At 69.7% G+C, this 23,726-nt stretch overlaps 1 protein-coding gene across 6 annotated transcripts in view; it reads left to right on the forward strand.

The window, feature by feature from the left end:
- The window catches only part of CHD6 (chromodomain helicase DNA binding protein 6), a 170,489-nt gene that overhangs the window by 104,232 nt on the left and 42,531 nt on the right, over positions 1 to 23,726 (forward strand). For all 6 annotated transcript variants that reach the window (XM_075900738.1, XM_075900736.1, XM_075900740.1 and 3 more), the window contains 9 exons: positions 3,990 to 4,185; positions 4,653 to 4,817; positions 5,409 to 5,588; positions 7,632 to 7,742; positions 10,921 to 11,123; positions 11,381 to 11,580; positions 12,357 to 12,516; positions 20,758 to 20,847; positions 22,975 to 23,078. In XM_075900738.1, coding sequence (XP_075756853.1) covers positions 3,990 to 4,185; positions 4,653 to 4,817; positions 5,409 to 5,588; positions 7,632 to 7,742; positions 10,921 to 11,123; positions 11,381 to 11,580; positions 12,357 to 12,516; positions 20,758 to 20,847; positions 22,975 to 23,078 — 1,409 coding nt within the window. The remainder of the gene's footprint in view (positions 1 to 3,989; positions 4,186 to 4,652; positions 4,818 to 5,408; positions 5,589 to 7,631; positions 7,743 to 10,920; positions 11,124 to 11,380; positions 11,581 to 12,356; positions 12,517 to 20,757; positions 20,848 to 22,974; positions 23,079 to 23,726) is intronic.

The raw sequence follows: 23,726 nt of genomic DNA on the forward strand, positions 1-23,726 counted from the left end.
CTGCCCTGCCTCGCCCTGCCCTTCCCCACCCCGCTCCACCTTGCTCTGCCCCGCCCCGCCCCACCTTGCTCTGCCCCGCCTCGCCCTGCCCTTCCCCACCCCGCTCCACCTTGCTCTGCCCCGCCCCGCCCCACCTTGCTCTGCCCTGCCTCGCCCTGCCCTTCCCCGCCCCGCTCCACCTTGCTCTGCCCTGCCTCGCCCTGCCCTTCCCCACCCCGCTCCACCTTGCTCTGCCCCGCCCCGCCCCACCTTGCTCTGCCCTGCCTCGCCCTGCCCTTCCCCGCCCCGCTCCACCTTGCTCTGCCCTGCCTCGCCCTGCCCTTCCCCACCCCGCTCCACCTTGCTCTGCCCCGCCCCGCCCCACCTTGCTCTGCCCTGCCTCGCCCTGCCCTTCCCCACCCCGCTCCACCTTGCTCTGCCCTGCCCCGCCCCGCCCCGCTCTGCCCTGCCTCGCCCTGCCCTTCCCCACCCCGCTCCACCTTGCTCTGCCCCGCCCCGCTCCACCTTGCTCTGCCCTGCCCCGCCCTGCCCTTCCCCACCCCGCTCCACCTTGCTCTGCCCTGCCTCGCCCTGCCCTGCCCCACCCCGCTCCACCTTGCTCTGCCCCGCCCCGCTCCACCTTGCTCTGCCCTGCCCCGCCCTGCCCTTCCCCACCCCGCTCCACCTTGCTCTGCCCTGCCTCGCCCTGCCCTGCCCCACCCCGCTCCACCTTGCTCTGCCCTGCCTCGCCCTGCCCTGCCCCACCCCGCTCCACCTTGCTCTGCCCTGCCTCGCCCTGCCCTTCCCCACCCCGCTCCACCTTGCTCTGCCCCGCCTCGCCCTGCCCTGCCCCACCCCGCTCCACCTTGCTCTGCCCCGCCTCGCCCTGCCCTTCCCCACCCCGCTCCACCTTGCTCTGCCCCGCCTCGCCCTGCCCTTCCCCGCCTCGCCCTGCCCTTCCCCACCCCGCTCCACCTTGCTCTGCCCCGCCTCGCCCTGCCCTTCCCCACCCCGCTCCACCTTGCTCTGCCCCGCCCCGCCCCACCTTGCTCTGCCCCGCCTCGCCCTGCCCTTCCCCACCCCGCCCCACCTTGCTCCGCCCTGCCTCGCCCTGCCCTTCCCCACCCCGCTCCACCTTGCTCTGCCCCGCCCCGCCCCACCTTGCTCCGCCCCGCCTCGCCCTGCCCTTCCCCACCCCGCCCCACCTTGCTCCGCCCTGCCTCGCCCTGCCCTTCCCCACCCCGCCCCACCTTGCTCCGCCCTGCCTCGCCCTGCCCTTCCCCACCCCGCCCCACCTTGCTCCGCCCTGCCTCGCCCTGCCCTTCCCCACCCCGCCCCACCTTGCTCTGCCCTGCCTCGCCCTGCCCTTCCCCGCCCCACTCCACCTTGCTCTGCCCTGCCTCACCCTGCCCTTCCCCACCCTGCTCCACCTTGCTCCACCCTGCCTCGCCCCGCTCCACCTTGCTCCTCCCTGCCCTTCCCCACCCTGCTCCACCTTGCTCCGCCCTGCCTCACCCTGCCCTTCCCCACCCTGCTCCACCTTGCTCCACCCTGCCTCGCCCCGCTCCACCTTGCTCCTCCCTGCCCTTCCCCACCCTGCTCCACCTTGCTCCGCCCTGCCTCGCCCTGCCCTGTCCCACTCCACCTTGCTCTGCCCTGCCCCGCTTTGCTTTGCCCTGCCCCGCCCCGCTCCACCTTGCTCTGCCCTTCCCCACCCCGCTCCACCTTGCTCTGCCCTGCCTCGCCCTGCCCTGCCCCACCCTGCTCCACCTTGCTCCGCCCTGCCTCGCCCTGCCCTTCCCCACCCCGCTCCACCTTGCTCTGCCCTGCCTCGCCCTGCCCTTCCCCACCCCGCTCCACCTTGCTCCGCCCTGCCTCGCCCTGCCCTTCCCCACCCCGCTCCACCTTGCTCCGCCCTGCCTCGCCCTGCCCTTCCCCACCCCGCTCCACCTTGCTCCGCCCTGCCTCGCCCTGCCCTGCCCCACCCTGCTCCACCTTGCTCTGCCCTGCCTCGCCCTGCCCTGCCCCACCCTGCTCCACCTTGCTCTGCCCTGCCTCGCCCTGCCCTGCCCCACCCTGCTCCACCTTGCTCCGCCCTGCCTCGCCCTGCCCTGCCCCACCCTGCTCCACCTTGCTCTGCCCTGCCTCGCCCTGCCCTGCCCCACCCTGCTCCACCTTGCTCCGCCCTGCCTCGCCCTGCCCTTCCCCACCCCGCTCCACCTTGCTCCGCCCTGCCTCGCCCTGCCCTTCCCCACCCCGCTCCACCTTGCTCTGCCCCGCCTCGCCTTGCCCTTCCCCACCCCGCTCCACCTTGTTCCGCCCCCTGCGGCCCCGCCCCGGGGCTCCACCTTGCTCTGCCCCGCTCCGCCCCGCCCCGCTCCACCTTGCTCTGCCCCGCCCCACCTCGTCCTGCCCCCCCGCTCCACCTTGTTCCGCCCCCTGCTGCCCCGCACCGCCCCACCTTGCTCTGCCCCGCCCTGCCCCACCTTGCTCTGCCCTGCCCTGCCTCGTCCTGCCCCCCCGCTCCACCTTGTTCCGCCCCCTCCTGCTTCACCCTGCCCTGCCCCGTCCCGCTCCACCTTGTTCCGCCCCCCCGACCTGCCCCTCCCCGCCTTGCATTCCTCTGCCCCCTCCTGCCCCGCCCTGCCCTGCCCTGCTCCACCCCGAATCTCTCCAGCCTGCCCCGCTCCACCCCACACTGTTCCACCCTGCCCCACTGCGTGTGCTGCTCATCAGGCACATGCCCTCACCAAGGGGGCTAGCGGCTGCCTCGGGCCTTGCTCTGGTGAGCAGAGCAGGTGCAGCACTGCAAGCTGCTTGGAGGGACCTTGTTGGCGGCAGCCAGGCCACAGCAGCTTTCCTCCTTCGACACATGCTGCTCGCTAGGCCCCCAGCAGCCTCCTCTTCCTCCCAGGGCTCTGGGGGATGGGCCTCTCCACACTGCCACCAGCAGCAGCTCCCGCTCTGTGCCAACCTGTGCGCTCCCTCCCTGGGCCCGGGGCTGGAGCTAGCAGGTGCAGGGTGGCTCCCCATAGCCCCTCCGTGGCAGTGTGGCTCCTGCTGGCCAGATCCACGGCCCCCTCCGTGGCAGTGTGGCTCCTGCTGGCCAGATCCACGGCCCCTCCGTGGCAGTGTGGCTCCTGTTGGCCAGATCCACGGCCCCCTCCGTGGCAGTGTGGCTCCTGTTGGCCAGATCCACGGCCCCCTCTGTGGCAGTGTGGCTCCTGTTGGCCAGATCCACGGCCCCCTCCGTGGCAGTGTGGCTCCTGCTGGCCAGATCCACGGCCCCTCCGTGGCAGTGTGGCTCCTGTTGGCCAGATCCACGGCCCCTCCGTGGCAGTGTGGCTCCTGTTGGCCAGATCCACGGCCCCCTCCGTGGCAGTGTGGCTCCTGTTGGCCAGATCCACGGCCCCCTCCGTGGCAGTGTGGCTCCTGTTGGCCAGATCCACGGCCCCCTCCGTGGCAGTGTGGCTCCTGTTGGCCAGATCCACGGCCCCTCCGTGGCAGTGTGGCTCCTGTTGGCCAGATCCACGGCCCCTCCGTGGCAGTGTGGCTCCTGTTGGCCAGATCCACGGCCCCTCCGTGGCAGTGTGGCTCCTGTTGGCCAGATCCACAGCCCCCTCCGTGGCAGTGTGGCTCCTGCTGGCCAGATCCACGGCCCCTCCGTGGCAGTGTGGCTCCTGTTGGCCAGATCCACGGCCCCCTCCGTGGCAGTGTGGCTCCTGTTGGCCAGATCCACGGCCCCCTCCGTGGCAGTGTGGCTCCTGCTGGCTTGGGAACGCACACACAGCTGAGTAGCACAGGCTCGGCTCCCAGCTAGCAGAGCCAGCAGCTCGTGGGGGCTTCCTGCCCTGGGGCACTGCATAGCCTGCGGACCCTGTGCCACGGAGGGTTGGCTGCCCACGATGCTCAGCCTTGCTGGCCTGGGCCCGCAGGAGGGAACTGGCGTGCTGGGGGCTGCAGAGAGAAGCTGCCCTGTTCTGCGCGGTGACCCGGCGCTGTCTGTCCAGGTACACCTACGAGCGCATCGACGGGCGGGTGCGCGGGAACCTGCGCCAGGCTGCCATCGATCGCTTCTGCAAGCCGGACTCAGACCGCTTCGTCTTCCTCCTGTGCACCCGGGCCGGGGGCCTGGGCATCAACCTCACCGCTGCTGACACCTGCATCATCTTCGACTCCGACTGGAACCCGCAGAACGATCTGCAGGTACTGCAGGCCGGGCCCCCGTGGTCTGATTAGAGCAGAGGAGTTGTGTGCCAGCCGGTGGGCCCACGGGACGGGGTTGAGCGGCGGGGGTTGGGCAGGGCGGGGGCCGGGGTCTGGCGTTTGGGCAGGGCGGGGGCTGGGCTCTGGCAGTTGGGCGGGGGCCGGGCTCGGGCGGGCGGGGCGGGGGCTGGGCTCTGACGGTTGGGCGGGGCGGGGCGGGGGCCGGGCTCGGGCGGGCAGGGCGGCAAGGGGGCCGGGCTCTGGTGGGCGGGGTGGGGCGGCGAGGGGGCCGGGCTCTGACGGTTGGGCGGGGCGGGGGCCGGGCTGGGGCGGGGGCTGGGCTCGGGGGGGGGGCGGGCTCTGGTTGGCGGGGGCCGGGCCCGGGCGGGCGGGGCCGGGCCGGGCCGGGCTCTGGCCGCTGCAGGCGGCGCGGGGCCCGTCTGACACGGCGGCCGGTGCTGTCCCAGGCGCAGGCGCGCTGCCACCGGATCGGGCAGAGCAAGGCGGTGAAGGTCTATCGCCTCATCACCAGGAACTCCTACGAGCGCGAGATGTTCGACAAGGCCAGCCTCAAGCTGGGCCTGGACAAGGCCGTGCTGCAGGACATCAACCGCAAGGGCAGCACCAACGGGGTAGGCGGCCGGGGGGGCCCTGGCCGGGCTGGGCCGCGCCTGCAGGGTGGCTCTGGCGGATGAACCTCCGTCCCGGGCTGGGCTGGGGCCAGGGCCCCTGCCTGCTGAGGTGAACGCTCTTGCTGGGTGCCTGCGAGAGGCCAGAGAGCACAGGCCCTTGCTGTGCCTAGGCAGCGCTGCCAGCTGGGCCAGGGGACAGCCCCCGGGGGCCATGGCGGGTGGGATCTGAACCGTTCTAGCTGAAGGCCCCAGCTCCCGGGGGAAGGAGGCAGGGGCGGGTGGGGCAGAAGGGCCAGGTGCCGGTGCAGGGGAGGTGTGGGCATGTCTCCGCCCCCTCCAGGCCTCTGCATTCAGAGGCGTTCTGGGGGAGCCAGGCAGAGGGGCCGTGGTTTCACCCAGCCTTGCCTCGCTCCGATCTCATCCTGTCCCCTCTGGAGGCGGGGGGCACGTTCAGCCTCGTCTGCCACGGCCACTGTAGGCTCCCCGCGGCCCAGGCGCTGCCTGCGTTCCAAGTAGCACCCGGCTCTGGGGCCGCGGGGGGCTGGCTGGGGCAGGGCGGCCGGTGGTGCCAGCATCCTGTATCCTGGGCAGGTGCAGCAGCTCTCCAAGATGGAGGTGGAGGACTTGCTGCGCAAAGGCGCCTACGGGGCTTTAATGGACGAGGAGGACGAAGGCTCCAAGTTCTGCGAGGAAGATATCGACCAGATCCTGCAGCGCCGGACCCAGACAATCACCATCCAGTCGGAGGGGAAGGGCTCCACCTTTGCCAAGGTAGCGTGCGCCCGGCCTGGCCCCACGGCAGTGCAGACCGACAGCCGGGGGGCAGCGTGCTGCTGGCCCTGTGCCTGCAGCCCCCCTTCCCCGCTGCGAGGGCCGTTGGGCATTGCCTGGAGCCCCTAGGGCGGCATCCTCAAGTCCTGGCTGGGACTCTGCCCCATGTGTTCCCTGCCCCGCTCGCCTGCTCTCAAGTCAGCCGGTGCTGATCAGTGACCCTTACAACAGCTGTCTGGGAGAGTGCCACAGGAAGGACAAGTGTCGGGCCCGCCCCATGGACCCCCGGTGCCCAGCGCCCGCGGGGCTTGTCCTCCCCCTGTGCCCAGCGCCCGCGGGGCTTGTCCGCCCCCGGTGCCCAGCGCCCGCGGGGCTTGTCCTCCCCTGGTGCCCAGCGCCCGCGGGGCTTGTCCTCCCCCTGTGCCCAGCGCCCGCGGGGCTTGTCCTCCCCCGGTGCCCAGCGCCCGCGGGGCTTGTCCTCCCCCGGTGCCCAGCGCCCGCGGGGCTTGTCCTCCCCCGGTGCCCAGCGCCCGCGGGGCTTGTCCTCCCCCTGTGCCCAGCGCCCGCGGGGCTTGTCCTCCCCCTGTGCCCAGCGCCCGCGGGGCTTGTCCTCCCCCTGTGCCCAGCGCCCGCGGGGCTTGTCCTCCCCCGGTGCCCAGCGCCCGCGGGGCTTGTCCTCCCCCGGTGCCCAGCGCCCGCGGGGCTTGTCCTCCCCCGGTGCCCAGCGCCCGCGGGGCTTGTCCTCCCCCGGTGCCCAGCGCCCGCGGGGCTTGTCCTCCCCCTGTGCCCAGCGCCCGCGGGGCTTGTCCTCCCCCGGTGCCCAGCGCCCGCGGGGCTTGTCCTCCCCCGGTGCCCAGCGCCCGCGGGGCTTGTCCGCCCCCGGTGCCCAGCGCCCGCGGGGCTTGTCCTCCCCCTGTGCCCAGCGCCCGCGGGGCTTGTCCTCCCCCTGTGCCCAGCGCCCGCGGGGCTTGTCCTCCCCCTGTGCCCAGCGCCCGCGGGGCTTGTCCGCCCCCGGTGCCCAGCGCCCGCGGGGCTTGTCCGCCCCCGGTGCCCAGCGCCCGCGGGGCTTGTCCGCCCCCGGTGCCCAGCGCCCGCGGGGCTTGTCCGCCCCCGGTGCCCAGCGCCCGCGGGGCTTGTCCGCCCCCGGTGCCCAGCGCCCGCGGGGCTTGTCCTCCCCCGGTGCCCAGCGCCCGCGGGGCTTGTCCTCCCCCTGTGCCCAGCGCCCGCGGGGCTTGTCCGCCCCCGGTGCCCAGCGCCCGCGGGGCTTGTCCGCCCCCGGTGCCCAGCGCCCGCGGGGCTTGTCCGCCCCCGGTGCCCAGCGCCCGCGGGGCTTGTCCGCCCCCGGTGCCCAGCGCCCGCGGGGCTTGTCCTCCCCCTGTGCCCAGCGCCCGCGGGGCTTGTCCTCCCCCGGTGCCCAGCGCCCGCGGGGCTTGTCCTCCCCCTGTGCCCCTGGCTGCCATGTGTGCGGAGCAGCCTGCACTCACGCTTGATAGCCAGGGCTGCAAGCAGCGTGGAGATGCATGGCCATTCCTCTTGCAGTGCTCCCCTCCCTGTGCAGGGGGAACGTCCCTTCACATTTCTTCCGGGTCCTGCCAGCTCTTTCCATAGCTCCCTGCTGGCTCCTGCCGCAGCTCGGGGCACCCCTGCGCACGTGCACCTGCGGAGCAGAGACCCAGCTCTGTGCGCGTCCTTGGCCCCCACCCAATTCTGCTGCCTGCTGCACAGGACACGGCTCTGTGGGTGTCGCCCTGAGGCAGGGGCTGTGGCTGGCTCTGCTGCCCGCCCCCAGCGCCGTGCCCTGACTGCCAGGGCTGTGGGAGCCCGGCGGGGGCCGCTTGCCGCAGGGCTGCCGTGGGGAAGGGCCCTGGAAGCCATGCTGCATTGTGCTCCCCAGGCGGCGAGGTGGGCGCTGCTGTCCCCCCATCCCTCGCCTGGGCTGGACTTCCAGGGAGCTGGGCGACCCTGGCCCCGGGCAGTGGGAAGCTGGGAGCACGGACTCAGGGTGGAGCGCAGATGAGTGACTGGCTCTTTCGTCACCTCCAGGCCAGTTTTGTCGCTTCCGGGAACAGAACCGACATTTCCTTGGACGACCCCAACTTCTGGCAGAAGTGGGCTAAGATAGCAGAGCTGGACACGGACACGAGGAACGAAAAGGTAGCGTCCCGCCTGAAGAGGGCGGGCAGCAGACATGGATGGGCATGCCCCGCCGGGCACCCACAGCCTCTTCCATGCCCCGCCGGGCACCCACAGCCTCTTCCATGCCCCGCCGGGCGCCCTCAGCCTCTTCCATGCCCCGCCGGGCGCCCTTAGCCTCTTCCATGCCCCGCCGGGCGCCCTCAGCCTCTTCCATGCCCCGCCGGGCACCCACAGCCTCTTCCATGCCCCGCCGGGCACCCATAGCCTCTTCCATGCCCCGCCGGGCGCCCTCGGCCTCTTCCATGCCCCGCCGGGCGCCCTCGGCCTCTTCCATGCCCCGCCGGGCGCCCTCGGCCTCTTCCATGCCCCGCCGGGCGCCCTCGGCCTCTTCCATGCCCCGCCGGGCGCCCTCGGCCTCTTCCATGCACCGCCGGGCACCCATAGCCTCTTCCATGCCCCGCCGGGCGCCCTCGGCCTCTTCCATGCCCCGCCGGGCGCCCTCGGCCTCTTCCATGCCCCGCCGGGCGCCCACAGCCTCTTCCATGCCCCGCCGGGCGCCCTCGGCCTCTTCCATGCCCCGCCGGGCGCCCACGGCCTCTTCCATGCCCAGAGGAGCCGAGCGCTGGCAGGGCCCTCGCAGTCATGTCCAGCCCCCTGCCCTCACAGCAGGACCAGGCCCCACCTAGACCAGACCATCTCTGAGAGATGCTTGTCCAACTGCTTTGCATGTCTCCAGTGCTGGAGATTCCACAACCCCCCAGGCAACTTATTCCAGTGTTTAGCCACCCGGACAGGCGGGATGTTTTTCCTGATGTCCAGCCTAAACCTCCCTTGCTGCAGTTTGAGCCCCTTGCTGCTTGTCCTGTCCTCAGAGGCCAAGGAGAATAGTTTCCCCTCCTCCTTGTCCCTTTTAGACACTTGAGAGCTGCTCTCATGTCCCCCCTCAGTCTTCTCCTTTCCAGACTAAACACGCCCAGTTCTTTCAGTCTTTCCTCATGGGTCTCAGTTTCTAAACCTTTAATCAGTTTTGTTCCTCTTCTCTGGACCCTCTCCAGTGTGTTCACAGCTTTCTTGAAGCGTGGCACCCAGAGCTGGGCACAATCCTCCAGCTGCGGCCTCGGCAGTGTGGAGTGAGAGGAAGAATGACTCCTGCTAACTCAGCCCAGGGTGATGGGTGGTTTTTTACAACAGCATCACACTGACTCGTGTTTAGCTTGTGGGCCGCTGACCCCGAGATCCCTCCTTCCTGCGCAGTCAGGCCCCATTCTGGGCGTGGGATGGGTGTTTCTTCCTGCGTAGAGCACTTTGCATCTGTCCAGGTTGACTTTCCTCCTGTTTCCCTCAGACCAGTTCCGCAGTGTCTCCAGATCATTTAAAATGATGCCTCTGCCCCTCAAAGCACTTGCAGCCCCTCCCAGCTTGGGGTCATCCACAAACGTCGCAAGTGTCCTCTCTGTGCCGGCATCTAAATCCCTGGTGAAGAGATCGAAGAGGACCGAGCCCTGCGGAACCCCACTTGCTCTGCCCTTTCAGCATCACCCTGACCCACTGCCAGTTACTCTTTGGGAATGGTTATCCTGCTAGTTATGCACCCACCGTACAGGAGCCTCAGCCAGACTGTAGCACATGCCTTACTAAAGTCTAGCTATACCACGTCTACCTCTTCCCCCTTCTCCACCAGGCTTATTACCCTGCCAAAGGAAGCCCTTGGATTGGTTTGCACTTTGCAGGGTTTCTTCCTTACAGATCCATGCTGACTGTTTCTTTTCTTCTTACCTTCCTGAGGCTGGCAAACTGATCCCTGAGTGAATTGCTCCAGTCTCTCCTGGTACAGAAGTCAGGCGGACTAGTCTCATGCCCTGGTCTTATTTCCCTTCATATAGATGGGCACCGTCTGTTGCTTTTCCACTGCTCTGGAATCGCACCCGTCTTCCACAGACAGTGGCTAAGGGCTCAGATACTGCCTCAGTCAGCTCGGGAGTGTTCGGGGCAGGTCAGCAGGCCCTGGTGTCAAGGCCAGGCCCTGCCTGTCACGGGGCCGCTTGCTGCAGGGCTGGGCGCTCAGGACTGCGCGTGGTGCAGAGCAGAGCCCCTTGTGCCCGTAGCTCACCAAAGGAGGGAGTGCGGGCAGGTGGGGGCTTTGCTCTGGGCAGCGCGACTGTGGGGAGCAGTGGCCGGGGCGCCGGGCTCTCCTGCAGCAAGAGCAGCCAGGGTAGGACGCTGCCCCAGCTGGTTCCTTTGGCAGCGATGAGCCAGCAGCCTGCGCTGGCCAGCGTCTGGTGCATGGGGGCTGCTCTGGGGGCATCTCTCACTTTCCTGTGGAGAGGGAGCTTTTTGGTGGCTGTAGCCTTTGGGGAGAGGGGTTGGCAGTCAGTCAGGAGATAGCCCCAGCTCCCAAGCCCTCTTGCCCCTTTTCCCCCTCCGCAGCTAGTCCCATTGGGCTGAAGGCGTCTGGCTGGAGGTGCCGTGAGGCTCCTGGGGGCTGCGGCAAGCACGGGGCCCGACAGGCATGCCCACCTCGATGGAGGTGTGTCTCGACCGAGTGCCCAGCACAGCTCTCCAGGGAGTCAGCCCGCACCTGGCAGTCTCAGGCGATGTGCAGCCACTGGCAGAAATGCTTCCCATTAGGAGCTGTTAGGAAGGGAGAGAGAGGCCAGAACAACTCCTAGAAATCCGTGGGACGCCCACACCTTGAGTCTTGTGGGCAGACCTGGTCGCCCCGTCCCAGAAAACACGTGGGAATTCGAAAAGGGCAACGGAAACGACCGGGGGACGGAACAGTGTCCGTATGAGGAGAGATTGGTAAGACTGGGCCTTTTCAGCACAGAAAAGAGATGACTGATTTGTAACATAAGAAGCGGGGGGCAGCCAATGAAATTCATAGGCAGCAGGTCTAACAAAGCCCCCGTTTTCACAGAGCACACAGACAACCTGTGGAACTCACTGCAGGGACATTGTGACGGCCAAAACTATAATAGGGTTGCTCCAGTCTGGCCAGACCAACTGCACCGCAGGCGCTCACCTGTGTCGCCAGCCACGTGCTTGTGCCCCATTTGCACCGCAGTCCCTCCGCGACCTCGGGACAGGCAGCTGGGCACTGACTGGCCTCTGCTGGGGGCGGTGCTGCGGGCAGAGGAGGTGCCCCGGGAAGACTGCCGGGGCTGGGCACACTAGCCACTCCCTGTCTCCCCTGCAGGAGAGCCTGGTGCTCGACAGGCCCCGTGTCCGCAAGCAGACCAAGCACTACAATTCCTTCGAGGAGGACGAGCTGATGGAGTTCTCGGAGCTGGACAGCGACTCCGACGAGCGGCCCACGCGCTCCCGGCGCCTCAACGAGAAGACGCGGCGCTACCTGCGGGCCGAGTGCTTCCGCGTGGAGAAGAACCTGCTCATCTTCGGGTGGGTGGGGCCTGTGCTGCTGCAGGCTGAGCGCGGGGTCCCGGCCTCTCGGAGCTGCCGAGCCTGCGGCCTGCCGGGGAGACCCAGGAGGTGCTTATGGGGCAGGACTCTCGGGTTCCTTTCCCGCCTCTGCCACTGGCCTGTGCGATGCTGGGTGACTCCCCGCCGGGCTCTGGGCCTCCGCTGAGCCATGTCCTTGCTGCAGGGCTCTGGGCGTGCGGCCAGTGGGGGCTTCATGGGGCGCCTTTCTCCTGCAGCTGGGGGCGCTGGAAGGACATCCTCGCGCACGGCCGCTTCAAGTGGCACCTGAACGAGACGGACATGGAGATGATTTGCCGGGCTCTCCTCGTCTATTGCGTCAAACACTACAAGGGGGACGAGAAGATCAAGAGTTTTATCTGGGATCTGATCACCCCTACAAAGGACGGCCAGAACCAGGCCCTGCAGAACCACTCAGGTACCCTCTGCCTTTCCGCCTGGCACCGGGAATCACTCGGCCCCGCAGGCTCCCACCCCAGCAACGCAGCTGGGTCCCTAGCAAAGGGGCCTCTCCGAATCACTCCGGCAGCTCCAGGGGAGGCCTCTGCTCCGGGAGGCAGGGCCTGTGGCTGGCCAGACTGGCTGAGCGCCTAAGGCAGGGAAGGGCCTGGGGAGCCGCTGGGGGGACGGGGAGGAAGTCGGGAGAGTTGGGGCTGTCCAGGTTAGAGGACCTTGGAGATCCCAAGGGACCAGGCTGGGCCAGGCTGCTCTGGTGACGCTGCCCCAAGTGTAAGGCTGCAGCAGAGGCGAGGGCTCGGCCTGGCAGGGGCCACGGACACAGATCCCAGCGTGGTGTGTGGGCCCTGCTCTCGGCTCCATCAGGAGGCTGGAGTCGGCTGGCGGGGCTCGCGAGGAGCCAAGCCGAGTCTGGTGGGCGCATGGGCCGTGCACTGCAGCGGGGGAGACACTGGAACATGCCACGGCGTGGAGGGAGGGCCGGCTCCCCGCCTGCCCCCGCCTTGGGGCTGCCTGCCCAGCTGGCCTGTGGACTTAGGCTGCTAGGAAGGTGCGGCTGGGGCCCGGCCTGGTCTCGCTGGGGCTCTGCCGTGGGGTTGGGCCCGGACCCGCTGGGGGGCTGGAGACTCGCCTGCCTGGTCTCTGCTGAGCGGTGGCACCAGGGGCTGTCGCCTGCCTCCTCTAGCGTGTGGTTCCGAGGCCCCGGCACCCTTCATGTGCTGCCTCTCACGGCCGCAGGCCTGTCGGCCCCCGTGCCCAGGGGCAGGAAGGGGAAGAAGACCAAGAACCAGATGCTGCTCCCTGAGCTAAAGAACGCGGACTGGCTGGCCAGCTGCAACCCCGAGGTCGTCCTGCACGATGACAGCTACAAAAAGCACCTGAAACAGCACTGCAACAAGTGAGTGGGAGCCCCCCACGGGCCTGCGGTGCGCCCCCCGCACGCTCCCACACGCGCTCCCTGCGGAGCACACGCCCACTCTCCCACGCACGCTCGCACACGCGCTCCTTGCAGCACACCCCGCTCGCGCACGCTCCCACACACGCCCACTCTCCCACGCACGCTCCCACACGCGCTCCCTGCAGCACACCCCGCTCGCGCACGCTCCCACACACGCGCACTCTCCCACACGCGCTCCCTGCAGCACACCCTGCTCGCGCACGCTCCCACACACGCCCACTCTCCCACGCACGCTCCCACACGCGCTCCCTGCAGCACACCCCGCTCGTGCACGCTCCCGCACACTCCCACACGCGCTCCCTGCGGCGCACACGCCCACTCTCCCACGCACGCTCCCACACGCGCTCCTGCAGCACACCCCGCTCACGCACGCTCCCACACACTCCCACACGCGCTCCCTGCGGAGCACACTCCCACTCTCCCACGCATGCTCCCACACGCGCTCCCTGCAGCACACCCTGCTCACGCACGCTCCTGCACACTCCCACTCTCCCACGCACGCTCCCACACGCGCTCCCTGCAGCACACCCCGCTCGTGCACGCTCCCGCACACTCCCACATGCGCTCCCTGCGGCGCACACTCCCGCCCTCCCGCTCACGCTTCCAAACGCGCTCCCTGCGGCGTACGCTCCCGCCCTCCCACGCATGCTCCCACATGCGCTCCCTGCAGCGCACGCTCCCGCCCTCCTGCTCACGCTCCCACTTGCGCTCCCTGCAGCGCACGCTCCCGCCCTTGCGCTCACCCTCCCACACGCGCTCCCTGCGGTGCACTCCCTGCACGCTCCCACACGCGCTCCCTCCCGCCCTCCCGCGCACGCTCCCACACACGCTCCCTGTGGCACACGCTCCCGTCCTCCCACGCACGCTCCCGCCCTCCCGCGCATGATCCCACACGCGCTCCCTGTGGCGCATGCTCCCACGCACGCTCCCACATGCGCTTCCTGTGGTGCACGCTCCCGCCCTCCCACGCACGCTCCCACACGTGCTCCCTGTGGCGTGCCCCCCCTGCTCACTCCTGCGCACACACTCACGCACGCTTCCGCACTTTCTGCAGCATGCCTTCTCACGCATGGTCCCTCACGTGCACTCCCTGCGGCTCACTCCCTCGCACACGCGCTCCCCATAGCACACATTCCCATGCACACCCTCCATGCTGCGCACACGCCCACACAGCGCATGCTCCCACGTGGCGCATGCCCCACCCTGGCCTCAGCCCATGCCCCTGCCCGAAGCCCAGGTCTGGAGAGGAAAGGACAGGACTTCCCCTGGAGGGCTCGGGGGAGCTGGGTTATCCCACTGGCTTATCAGACTTGCTTGTGTTTGCCACCAGGTGACGTGCTGGTTACACACCGGTAGCCAAGGCTCTGCAGAGCCCGTCCCCTCCCTGCCGCTGGGGGGCACGTTCACCCGCAGCTCAGCCAGCAGTCAGGGGACTGGGGCTGGGCTGGGGCTGAGGGGGCAGGTGCAGGCGCTGGGCTGAGGGGGCGGGGTGCTGGTGTGGGGCTGGGCTGAGGGGGCGGGGTGCAGGTGCTGGGCTGAGGCTGAGGGGGCGGGGTGCTGGCGTGGGGCTCGGGGCGGGTGCAGGCGCGGGGCTGAGGCTGAGGGGGCGGGTGCAGGCGCAGGGTTGAGGGGGCGGCGCTGGGCTGAGGGGGCGGGGTGCTGGTGTGGGGCTGGGCTGAGGGGGCGGGGTGCAGGCGCAGGGCTGAGGGGGCGGGGTGCTGGTGTGGGGCTGTGCTGAGGGGGCGGGGTGCAGGCGCAGGGCTGAGGGGGCAGGGTGCAGGCGTAGAGCTGAGGGGGTGGAGTGCAGGGGTGGGGCGGGGATGGGCTGAGGCTGAGGGGGCGGGGTGCAGGCGCAGGGCTGAGGGGGCGGGGTGCTGGTGTGGGGCTGTGCTGAGGGGGCGGGGTGCAGGCGCAGGGCTGAGGGGGCAGGGTGCAGGCGTAGAGCTGAGGGGGTGGAGTGCAGGGGTGGGGCGGGGATGGGCTGAGGCTGAGGGGGCGGGGTGCAGGCGCTGGGCTGAGGGAGCGGGTGCAGGCGGGGTGCTGAGGCTGAGGGAGCGGGGTGCAGGCGCAGAGGTGAGGGGGCATGAGGGGGCAGGGTGCAGGGGTAGGGCGGGGATAGGCTGAGAGGGCGGGGTGCAGGCGCAGAGGTGAGGGGGTGTGAGGGGGCGGGGTGCAGGCATGGGGCGGGGATGAGCTGAGGGGGCAGGGGGCAGACGCTGAGGTTGAGGAGGCGGGTGCAGGCGTGAGGGGGCGGGGTGCAGGTGCAGAGCTGAGGGGGCGAGGTGCAGGTGTTGGGCTGAGGCTAAGGGGTGGGTGCAGGCACGGGGCTGAGGGGGCGTGAGGGGGCGGGGTGCAGGTGTTGGGCTGAGGCTAAGGGGTGGGTGCAGGCACGGGGCTGAGGGGGCGTGAGGGGGCGAGGTGCAGGTGTTGGGCTGAGGCTAAGGGGTGGGTGCAGGCACGGGGCTGAGGGGGCGTGAGGGGGCGAGGTGCAGGTGTTGGGCTGAGGCTAAGGGGTGGGTGCAGGCACGGGGCTGAGGGGGCGTGAGGGGGCGGGGTGCAGGTGCAGAGCTGAGGGGGCGAGGTGCATGCGCGGGGCGGGGATGGGCTGAGGGGGCGAGGTGCAGGTGTTGGGCTGAGGCTGAGGGGGTGGGTGCAGGTGCGGGGCTGAGGGGGCGTGAGGGGGCGGGGTTTGGGCGCTGGGCGGGGATGGGCTGAGGGGACGGGGTGCAGGCGCAGGGCTGAGGAGGTGGGTGCAGGCATCGGGCTGAGGCTGAGGGGGCGGGGTGCCAGGCGCTGGGCTGAGGCTGAGGGGGCGGGGCGCAGGCACGGGGCTGAGGGGGTGGGGTGCAGGCGCGGGACTGAGGCTGAGGGAGTGGGGTGCCAGGTGCTGGTCTGAGGGGGCGGGTGCAGGCGCGGGACTGAGGCTGAGGGAGTGGGGTGCCAGGCGCTGGGCTGAGGGGGCGGGCGCAGGCGCGGGGCTGGGCTGAGGGTGCGGGGCGCAGGCGCGGGGCTGAGGGGGCGGGGCGCAGGCGCAGGGCTGAGGGGGCGGGGCGCAGGCACAGGGCTGAGGGGGCGGGGCAGGGCACAGGCACTGGGCTGAGGGGGCGGGGCGCAGGCACAGGGCTGAGGGGGTGGGGCAAGGCGCAGGCGCGGGGCTGAGGGGGCGGGGCAGGGCACAGGCACTGGGCTGAGGGGGCGGGGCGCAGGCGCGGGGCTGAGGGGGCGGGGCGCAGGCGCGGGGCTGAGGGGGCGGGGCAGGGCGCAGGCACGGGGCTGAGGGGGCGGGGCGCAGGCACGGGGCTGAGGGGGCGGGCGCAGGCGTGGGGCGCGGGGCTGAGGGGGCGGGCGCAGGCTGTCCCAGGGAGAGAGGACTCACCCAGCCCTCTCTCAGTGCAGCAGCTGGGGGTAGGCGAGAGGTGCTTGTCCCCTGCCCTGGCAGTTCCAGCGGGCACAGCTGAGGGGCTCTGTTCCCCCATCAAGGCAGCTCTGGGCTAGGCTGGGTGGGGGCCGCAGCGGCTCTGGGGCAGTTCTGTGTCGGGAGAGGTTCTTCCTCCCCGACTGCAGCAGCTCCCGGCAGAGCAGGCGTCTCTCCAGCTGCAGCGGCTCTGGGTTGGGGCGGGCGGGGCTGAGGCCATAGCCCTGAGTGTGGCTCTATAGGCAGCGTCCAGGGAGCTCAGAGGGAATTTTGCTCAGCAGGCCTTTGGCAGCGGGGCTGGTCAGGTGTCTGGACCCCCCATCGTGGCTCCAGCAACAAACTGCAGCCTCGTGTGGCTTGAGGAGACCAGGGCCTGGGCCTGGGCCTGGGGGACGGAGCCTGGAAGGGGCTGGCTCTTGGCCCGGCCTGGGGGCTGCGCCCGGCAGTACAGCTGTTTGCGGAGCTGAGACGTATTGAACAACTCCATAACCCAGAGGATGCTGCATCCCAGCCATGGGCACAGCCATGTGTCACAACATGGCCCCCCCGCCGGTTAGGAGCGCGGGGTCACTGCCATGTCCAGGGGGTAACATGCTCCCCCAGGGTGCCCCCTGGAGCTGGGTGCCCTGAGCCGCCCACTGGTCTCCTCCTCACAGCACTGCTGTGACAAGCTGCCCAATGCTCCCGCTTCACCAGCCACAGACAGGTAGGGACACGTTCCAGGCCATCTGGCCTGCGCCCCTCTGGCCTACACCCCCAGTGACACCGTCTTGCGCTGCGCAGCCTAAGCTCACAACCTGCCCCTCCCTCAGCGTGGAGAACATGCAATCGCCTTCTCGCCCCAAGGGAGGACCCCTCCCTGCTCCAAGCAAGTGTAGTCTCTGCAGACCAGAGACCTTAGCGAACAGGTCAAAGCAGCCACCCCCAACGCACGTGGAAGGCAACACGCTCCAGAGAGAGGCTGGGACCCTGCTCTTCCCTCCCACGGGCTGATCCAGCGAGCTGCAGAGAAAGGAGCAAGGAGCACTTTGCAAGCCCCAGGGGTTTCACAGGCTAGAAATTCCTTTAGCCTGGGTCCAGCACTTCCCCTAGTTCAGTCTTTGTTCCTCAGGTGTTTCCAGGAGTCTTTGTGAAGACCACCAGATGTCACTTCCTGCTGTAGCGGGGTCGACTCACCATCGCGGCACCTCCTGCTGGTCTCCTTGGGAATTAGTACTTCCAGCCCTGGAGCGCCCCCTGTTGACCGGTGTCTCACCCTCAGTTACCTGTCTTCTCCGCTACTTCAGGCCCTGTGTCCCTTCCAGCCCATGGTGCCCTTTCCTCATGGTACTGTCCCACAGCAGTGCCCCACACTGTGGGGTCCTCCCCTCCTATCCCAGACATCGCCACACCCCCATACTCCCTCTGCTTCAGTGACCCACTGCCAGTTGTCCTCTAGCCTCTGCTCAGGGACAAACTGCCAGCTGAAATGGCCTCTCATCATTGGCAAGGGGGGTGGACCTGCTTTCTTCTCCTGCCCTGACTGCCTCCTTGCAGCCGTAGTACCCTCAGGCCTTGCCTCAGGCCCTGCAGCCTGGGCATTTGCCTAGCCAGAGCTCTCCAGCTTCTGCATATGGTGGGAACCCCCTTTGTTCCCGAAGTTTGGTTCCCAGAGCAGTCTAGGAAAATACTGACACCCTGCGATGGAGTCTAGATGGGGCGTGCAACCTTTTTGGCTTGAGGGCCACCTCTTGGTATGGAAATTGTATGGAGGGTCATGACCAGCGTTTCCTCTAAGCTGTGTGCCTCCGTGGCTGCGCACTACAAATGTTAGGTCCGCCCATGTCATTTTAAGAGCCGCGCAGGAGCACTCACTGCTCCCCTTCCTGCTGGAACGGGGGGTGAGTGGTGGGGGTGGTGGCAGCTGGCGGGCTGGTGGGTTCCTGGCAGTGGTCAGCTGCCCTTTTGCTCCACCTCGTGCCAGCACACGTGAGCTGAGGCTGCCCCAGCTGGAACAGGCCTTGTGTGGCTGCTGCTTTACTCCAGCTGGAGCCAAGGCTGCCCGTGGAGACCGGGACTGTGGTACTGAAAATAGCACCACGGGCAGCCTCTGCTCCAGTCCCGGCACGCAATGCCCCCAGGAGCAGCTGGGGCCCGGACCGCGGTACTAAAAATAGTGTCACAGCCCCAGCCCCACAAACTGCTTCCCACGTCAAAGACAGAAAGTGAGGGAAGGTGTCAGTGGAGGTGCAAGGGAAAGGGGAGGGGCAGTGGGGGCAAGAGAGAGGAAGAGAAGAGGGGAGCAGTGGGTGACTGGAGAAGGGGTGGGCATGAGGAAAGCAGTTGTGTGTGAGGGTGGAGAGGGGCGTGAGGCGAACTGGGGCAGAGGGTGGTGAGGGGGTGGGCAGCAGGGAGGAAGAGGGCACGGGGGGCAGGTGTCAGGAGGGAAGGAGGAGGCATCAGGTGGTGCAGGGATAAGGGGATTGTGGGGGTGAAGCAGACGGGCAGATACGTGGAGAGGAGGGACAGGCAGCAGAGGGGAGAGGCAGGGCAGGTGGGTAGAGGGAGGTGCTAGGAGAGAGGAAAGGGAGGGGGCTTGAGGAGGGGTGGGCACAGGGGGAAGGGAAGGGCGGGTGCAGGGGTCAGAGAGGATGGGGAGGGGGGGCAGTTCCCCAAAGGGCTGAGGGCAGTGAGCAGGGCGGGAGCCAGGACTGCAGAGGGGGGGGGAGGGGAAGGGGAAGATACGGCAGCAGAGGGAAGGGGAGAGGTTGATAACGTGGGTGCCGCGGTGGCACCCGTCCCAACAAGCACCCGCGCCCTCAATACTGGTGCATGAGACAAAACTCACTCACTGCTCGTGGGTGGAAAAGCCCCGACCCGGCCCCCGACTGGAGCAGAGCAACTGTCAGCCCTCCCCTCCCCTCCCCTGCCCCCGGCTGGAACGGAGTCAGCCCCCGACCCTGCCCTGCCCCCCGGTGGGTGCTCGAAGGCGGGACTAACAGGGCTGAGGGGCTGGCTGCGGCCCACGGGCCGGTTTGCCCCCCTGCTCTGGATGTTCTGAACTAAGCTGCACGTGGCATCTTCTCTGAGGCTAAGGCAACGCCCTGCTGGGGGGTGCGCACCCCCTGCCGAGGGGCCCGCGGGCGCCACTGCTCACCCCAGGGCAGCAGAGCCTAATGGCCAGTCCCAAGGGGCCGGTCACTAGATGGGGTGGGACCCCAGTAGGCGGGCTGGTCCCTTCTGGAGCTCCTGCCACGAGTCCTCCCTCTCCAGTGGCCAGTCCAGATTGAGCTGGGCTTGGCTCCCTTTTCTCCTAGCCCAGCACTTGGAGCATGGCCAGTCCGGCTGGGCGGGGGGGGCGTCCTCTGCCCGGGGGTGCGAGCCCCTTCCGGCCCAGTGCCATGCCCAGCTGTAAGCGCGCAAGGCGGGGTGCCAGGTGTCCGTGTTGGCCCGGACAGTCGGGTAACCCCCCGGAAATACCGGACCTGGAAACCGTCCGCTTGCTTTCTGGGACGGAAGGCTGCTTGTGTCTGGCGGGGGGAGGGGGGATTTTAAGGCGCAGCAACTTCTCTCTTTGGTGCGCTTGTTTTGGGTTTTGCTCAACGAATGTTTTTCCTGCCATGTTTGGTATTTTTGGTGAAAGTCTCTGCCAGCCCTACGCACGAGGGGGGGGCTAGTGAGCACATTCACGCTCCCCAAACGAACCCCAAGCCCCTTGGCCCTGCACCTCGCTTGGTAGCCATTTGTCCCTGGGCCGGGCACTGGACGGTGGCCGAGTCTGCTCCAGATCAGCCGTCTGTGGGCTGCGCTCCAGCACTTGCTATTTCACCTTGGCTCTCTGGCTCCGCTCATCTCCTGGGGGCCTGGGCCTCTGCTCTTCTTCAGCCCTGGGCCTGATGGCACCGGGGCTTCCTCCCTTGTCTGCTAGCAGCCTAGGCATCCCCGCTCTCACGGGAGCAGCGAGTCCTGTCAGAATCAGGCCTCCTTCCCGGAGCAAAGGGGCCTTGCAAAGCGAGACAACGCGAATAAGCCGCTTCCTGCTCTGCGGACACGGCTCCTCGCAAACCCCCGACTCTCCTGGCCACCGCCTCAGGGTCCCACGCTCGGCCCATCACCCTCACAGCAATCGGCAGTGCTAGGCCTGTGCACCTGCCCACGGGCGCGTGATCGCCCGTCCCCTCACTGGCTTCTCAGGAAGGGGAGAGAAGCTTCGCTTCAGGCCGATGGTTTTTCCTAGTTACCCTGAGTCGGCCCTTCCCACCCCAGCTCCCTGGACTTGTCTAGTGGGCGTTCCCCGGGTCACCCCCCGATTGGAGGCGATCAGGCAGGTACACAAATGGGAGAAGCAGGTGCAGCAGCTCGTCCCTTTCCCAGTGGTGCCTTGCAGAAACTGCTCGAGTGAACGCTGAATCGTAGGGCCAGCCTGGCGGCTCCCCTCCTACAGGGCTCCTGCCAGCGCCAGAGCCTGGCTGAGGCCGGGCCCGTGAGGGGAGGCCCAGGCGGCAGGAATCAGGCTCACGGCCTCCGGAGCCAATCAAGGAGCTTGTTCCCTGCCAGTCTGAGCCCTTTTCCTCTGTGTACGGGGCCTGCTTCAGGCTTCCCCGCTGGAGCCCCAGGGGCTGGTGCGCTGCTGCGGCGCAGTCCGGGGGCAGCTGGGACCATGCCGAGGGCCATCACGAGGGGGTGGCTCTAGCCCCCCTTCCTGCGGGCCGCAGGCCTGGGCGGTGGTATGGTGCCAGCCCGCCTGAGGCGCGATGTTGCTGAGCGCTGGCCCCTTCTCTCGGCAGGGTGCTGCTGCGGGTGCGGATGCTCTACTACCTGAAAGCCGAAGTGCTGGGAGAGGCGGCAGACAAAGCCTTTGACGGGACCCCGGCCAGGTAGGGTGTTCCCAGCGCCCTGGCAAGCCGCAGTCCCCGACACAAGCTGGCTCAGGCAGAACGTGGCACTGGCGCTGCTGGGGCAGGGTTCTCGCGGGGTGATCCTGCGGTGTGGCGAGCTCCCTCTGCAGGGAGAGCAGCTCCTCCGGCCTGGGGACGGCCGCAGCCACCGTGAGACGCCCCAGCGGGCACGGGCGAACTCGGCCGTCCCTGCGCTGCGCCGCTTGCTCTGCCAGATGCACGTTCCTGCTGGAACGATCCCCTGCGGCTCCCCTGCCAGCGCCAGCGTGTGGCGTCAGGAGTGCCCCGGTCGGCCCCCGGTCGCCTCTGCCACAGCGCTGGGCCCCGGTCGGCCCCCGGTCGCCTCTGCCACAGCGCTGGGCCCCGGTCGGCCCCCGGTCGCCTGTGCCACAGCGCTGGGCCCCGGTCGGCCCCCGGTCGCCTCTGCCACAGCGCTGGGCCCCGGTCGGCCCCCGGTCGCCTCTGCCACAGCGCTGGGCCCCGGTCGGCCCCCGGTCGCCTCTGCCACAGCGCTGGGCCCCGGTCGGCCCCCGGTCGCCTCTGCCACAGCGCTGGGCCCCGGTCGGCCCCCGGTCGCCTGTGCCACAGCGCTGGGCCCCGGTCGGCCCCCGGTCGCCTCTGCCACAGCGCTGGGCCCCGGTCGGCCCCCGGTCGCCTCTGCCACAGCGCTGGGCCCCGGTCGGCCCCCGGTCGCCTCTGCCACAGCGCTGGGCCCCGGTCGGCCCCCGGTCGCCTGTGCCACAGCGCTGGGCCCCGGTCGGCCCCCGGTCGCCTCTGCCACAGCGCTGGGCCCCGGTCGGCCCCCGGTCGCCTCTGCCACAGCGCTGGGCCCCGGTCGGCCCCCGGTCGCCTCTGCCACAGCGCTGGGCCCCGGTCGACCCCCGGTCGCCTCTGCCACAGCGCTGGGCCCCGGTCGGCCTGGCCGGGCACCACGCTCGCACAGGGACTGGGCCCCAGCCAGGACAGAGGGAGCCTGGCTCCCCTTGCTGAGCTCTCTGAGCCTGTGTCCCAGGGCTCTGCTCCCGCGGAGAGGTGCTCTGCCTGGCTCCTGCTGTCGGTGCCTGGTGCCCGCAGGGGAACTCTTCCCCAGCCCTGAAGCAAATGTCATTCACATCAGCCCGGGAGCTCCTGGGCCAGGCAGGCTGGGGAGAGGGGCGGGGGTCAGGCCATGCCCGCTGTCCCTGGCACCCTGGGGAGAGGGGCGGAGGTCAGGCCATGCCCACTGTCCCTGGCACCCTGGGGAGTGGGGCGGGGGGGTCAGGCCATGCCCGCTGTCCCTGGCACCCTGGGGAGGGGGGCGGGGGTCAGGCCATGCCCGCTGTCCCTGGCACCCTGGGGAGGGGGGCGGGGGTCAGGCCATGCCCGCTGTCCCTGGCACCCTGGGGAGGGGGGCGGGGGTCAGGCCATGCCCGCTGTCCCTGGCACCCTGGGGAGTGGGGCGGGGGGGTTAGGCCATGCCCGCTGTCCCTGGCACCCTGGGGAGAGGGGCGGGGGTCAGGCCATGCCCGCTGTCCCTGGCACCCTGGGGAGTGGGGCGGGGGGGTCAGGCCATGCCCGCTGTCCCTGGCACCCTGGGGAGAGGGGCGGGGGTCAGGCCATGCCCGCTGTCCCTGGCACCCTGGGGAGTGGGGCGGGGGGGGTCAGGCCATGCCCGCTGTCCCTGGCACCCTGGGGAGGGGGGTGGGGGTCAGGCCATGCCCGCTGTCCCTGGCACCCTGGGGAGGGGGGCGGGGGTCAGGCCATGCCCGCTGTCCCTGGCACCCTGGGGAGGGGGGCGGGGGTCAGGCCATGCCCGCTGTCCCTGGCACCCTGGGGAGGGGGGCGGGGGTCAGGCCATGCCCGCTGTCCCTGGCACCCTGGGGAGGGGGGCGGGGGTCAGGCCATGCCCGCTGTCCCTGGCACCCTGGGGAGAGGGGCGGGGGTCAGGCCATGCCCGCTGTCCCTGGCACCCTGGGGAGAGCAGGGGAGCAGCAGCAGGCCGGATTGTGGCCATGGCTGCCCCTTGGCCTCCATGGAGCTCACGCAGCGGAAGGTAGGACCTGACCTCAGCCCCAGCTCCCCCGAGTCCTGGGACCCCTGAGCCCACTTCAGGGCCTTTCCTCCCAGGGAGCTGGACGTGCTGCTGCCGGACATCGACTACGTGGAGATCCCCGTGGACTGGTGGAACGCAGAGGCCGATAAATCGCTGCTGATCGGCGTGTTCAAGCATGGTAATGCCCCGCCCCCGCTTCCAGGGCCCCCCAGGGCTGAGCTAGTGGGGTGTCACACCTGGGCCCAGCTGTGCTGGGAGACAGGGAGCCCCGTGTCTCTGCTGCCCTGAGCTGCAGTGCTGAGCAGTGTCCTGCACACCCCCGGGCACGCAAGCCCCGTGTAACCCCCCTCCCCCAGAGCGTCTGCCCTGCCCTGCACACCCCCGGGCACGCAAACCCCTTTTAACCCCCCTCCCCCAGAGCGTCTGCCCTGCCCTGCACACCCCCGGGCACGCAAACCCCTTTTAACCCCCCTCCCCCAGAGCGTCTGCCCTGCCCTGCACACCCCCGGGCACGCAAACCCCGTTCAACCCCCCTCCCCCAGAGCGTCTGCCCTGCACACCCCCGGGCACGCAAACCCCGTGTAACCCCCCCTCCCCCAGAGCGTCTGCCCTGCCCTGCACACCCCCGGGCACGCAAACCCCTTTTAACCCCCCTCCCCCAGAGCGTCTGCCCTGCCCTGCCCTGCACACCCCCGGGCACGCAAACCCCGTGTAACCCCCCTCCCCCAGAGCGTCTGCCCTGCCCTGCACACCCCCGGGCACGCAAACCCCGTGTAACCCCCCCTCCCCCAGAGCGTCTGCCCTGCCCTGCACACCCCCGGGCACG

The sequence above is a fragment of the Pelodiscus sinensis genome, chromosome 18 (assembly GCF_049634645.1).
Source record: "Pelodiscus sinensis isolate JC-2024 chromosome 18, ASM4963464v1, whole genome shotgun sequence".
Taxonomy (NCBI): domain Eukaryota; kingdom Metazoa; phylum Chordata; order Testudines; family Trionychidae; genus Pelodiscus; species Pelodiscus sinensis.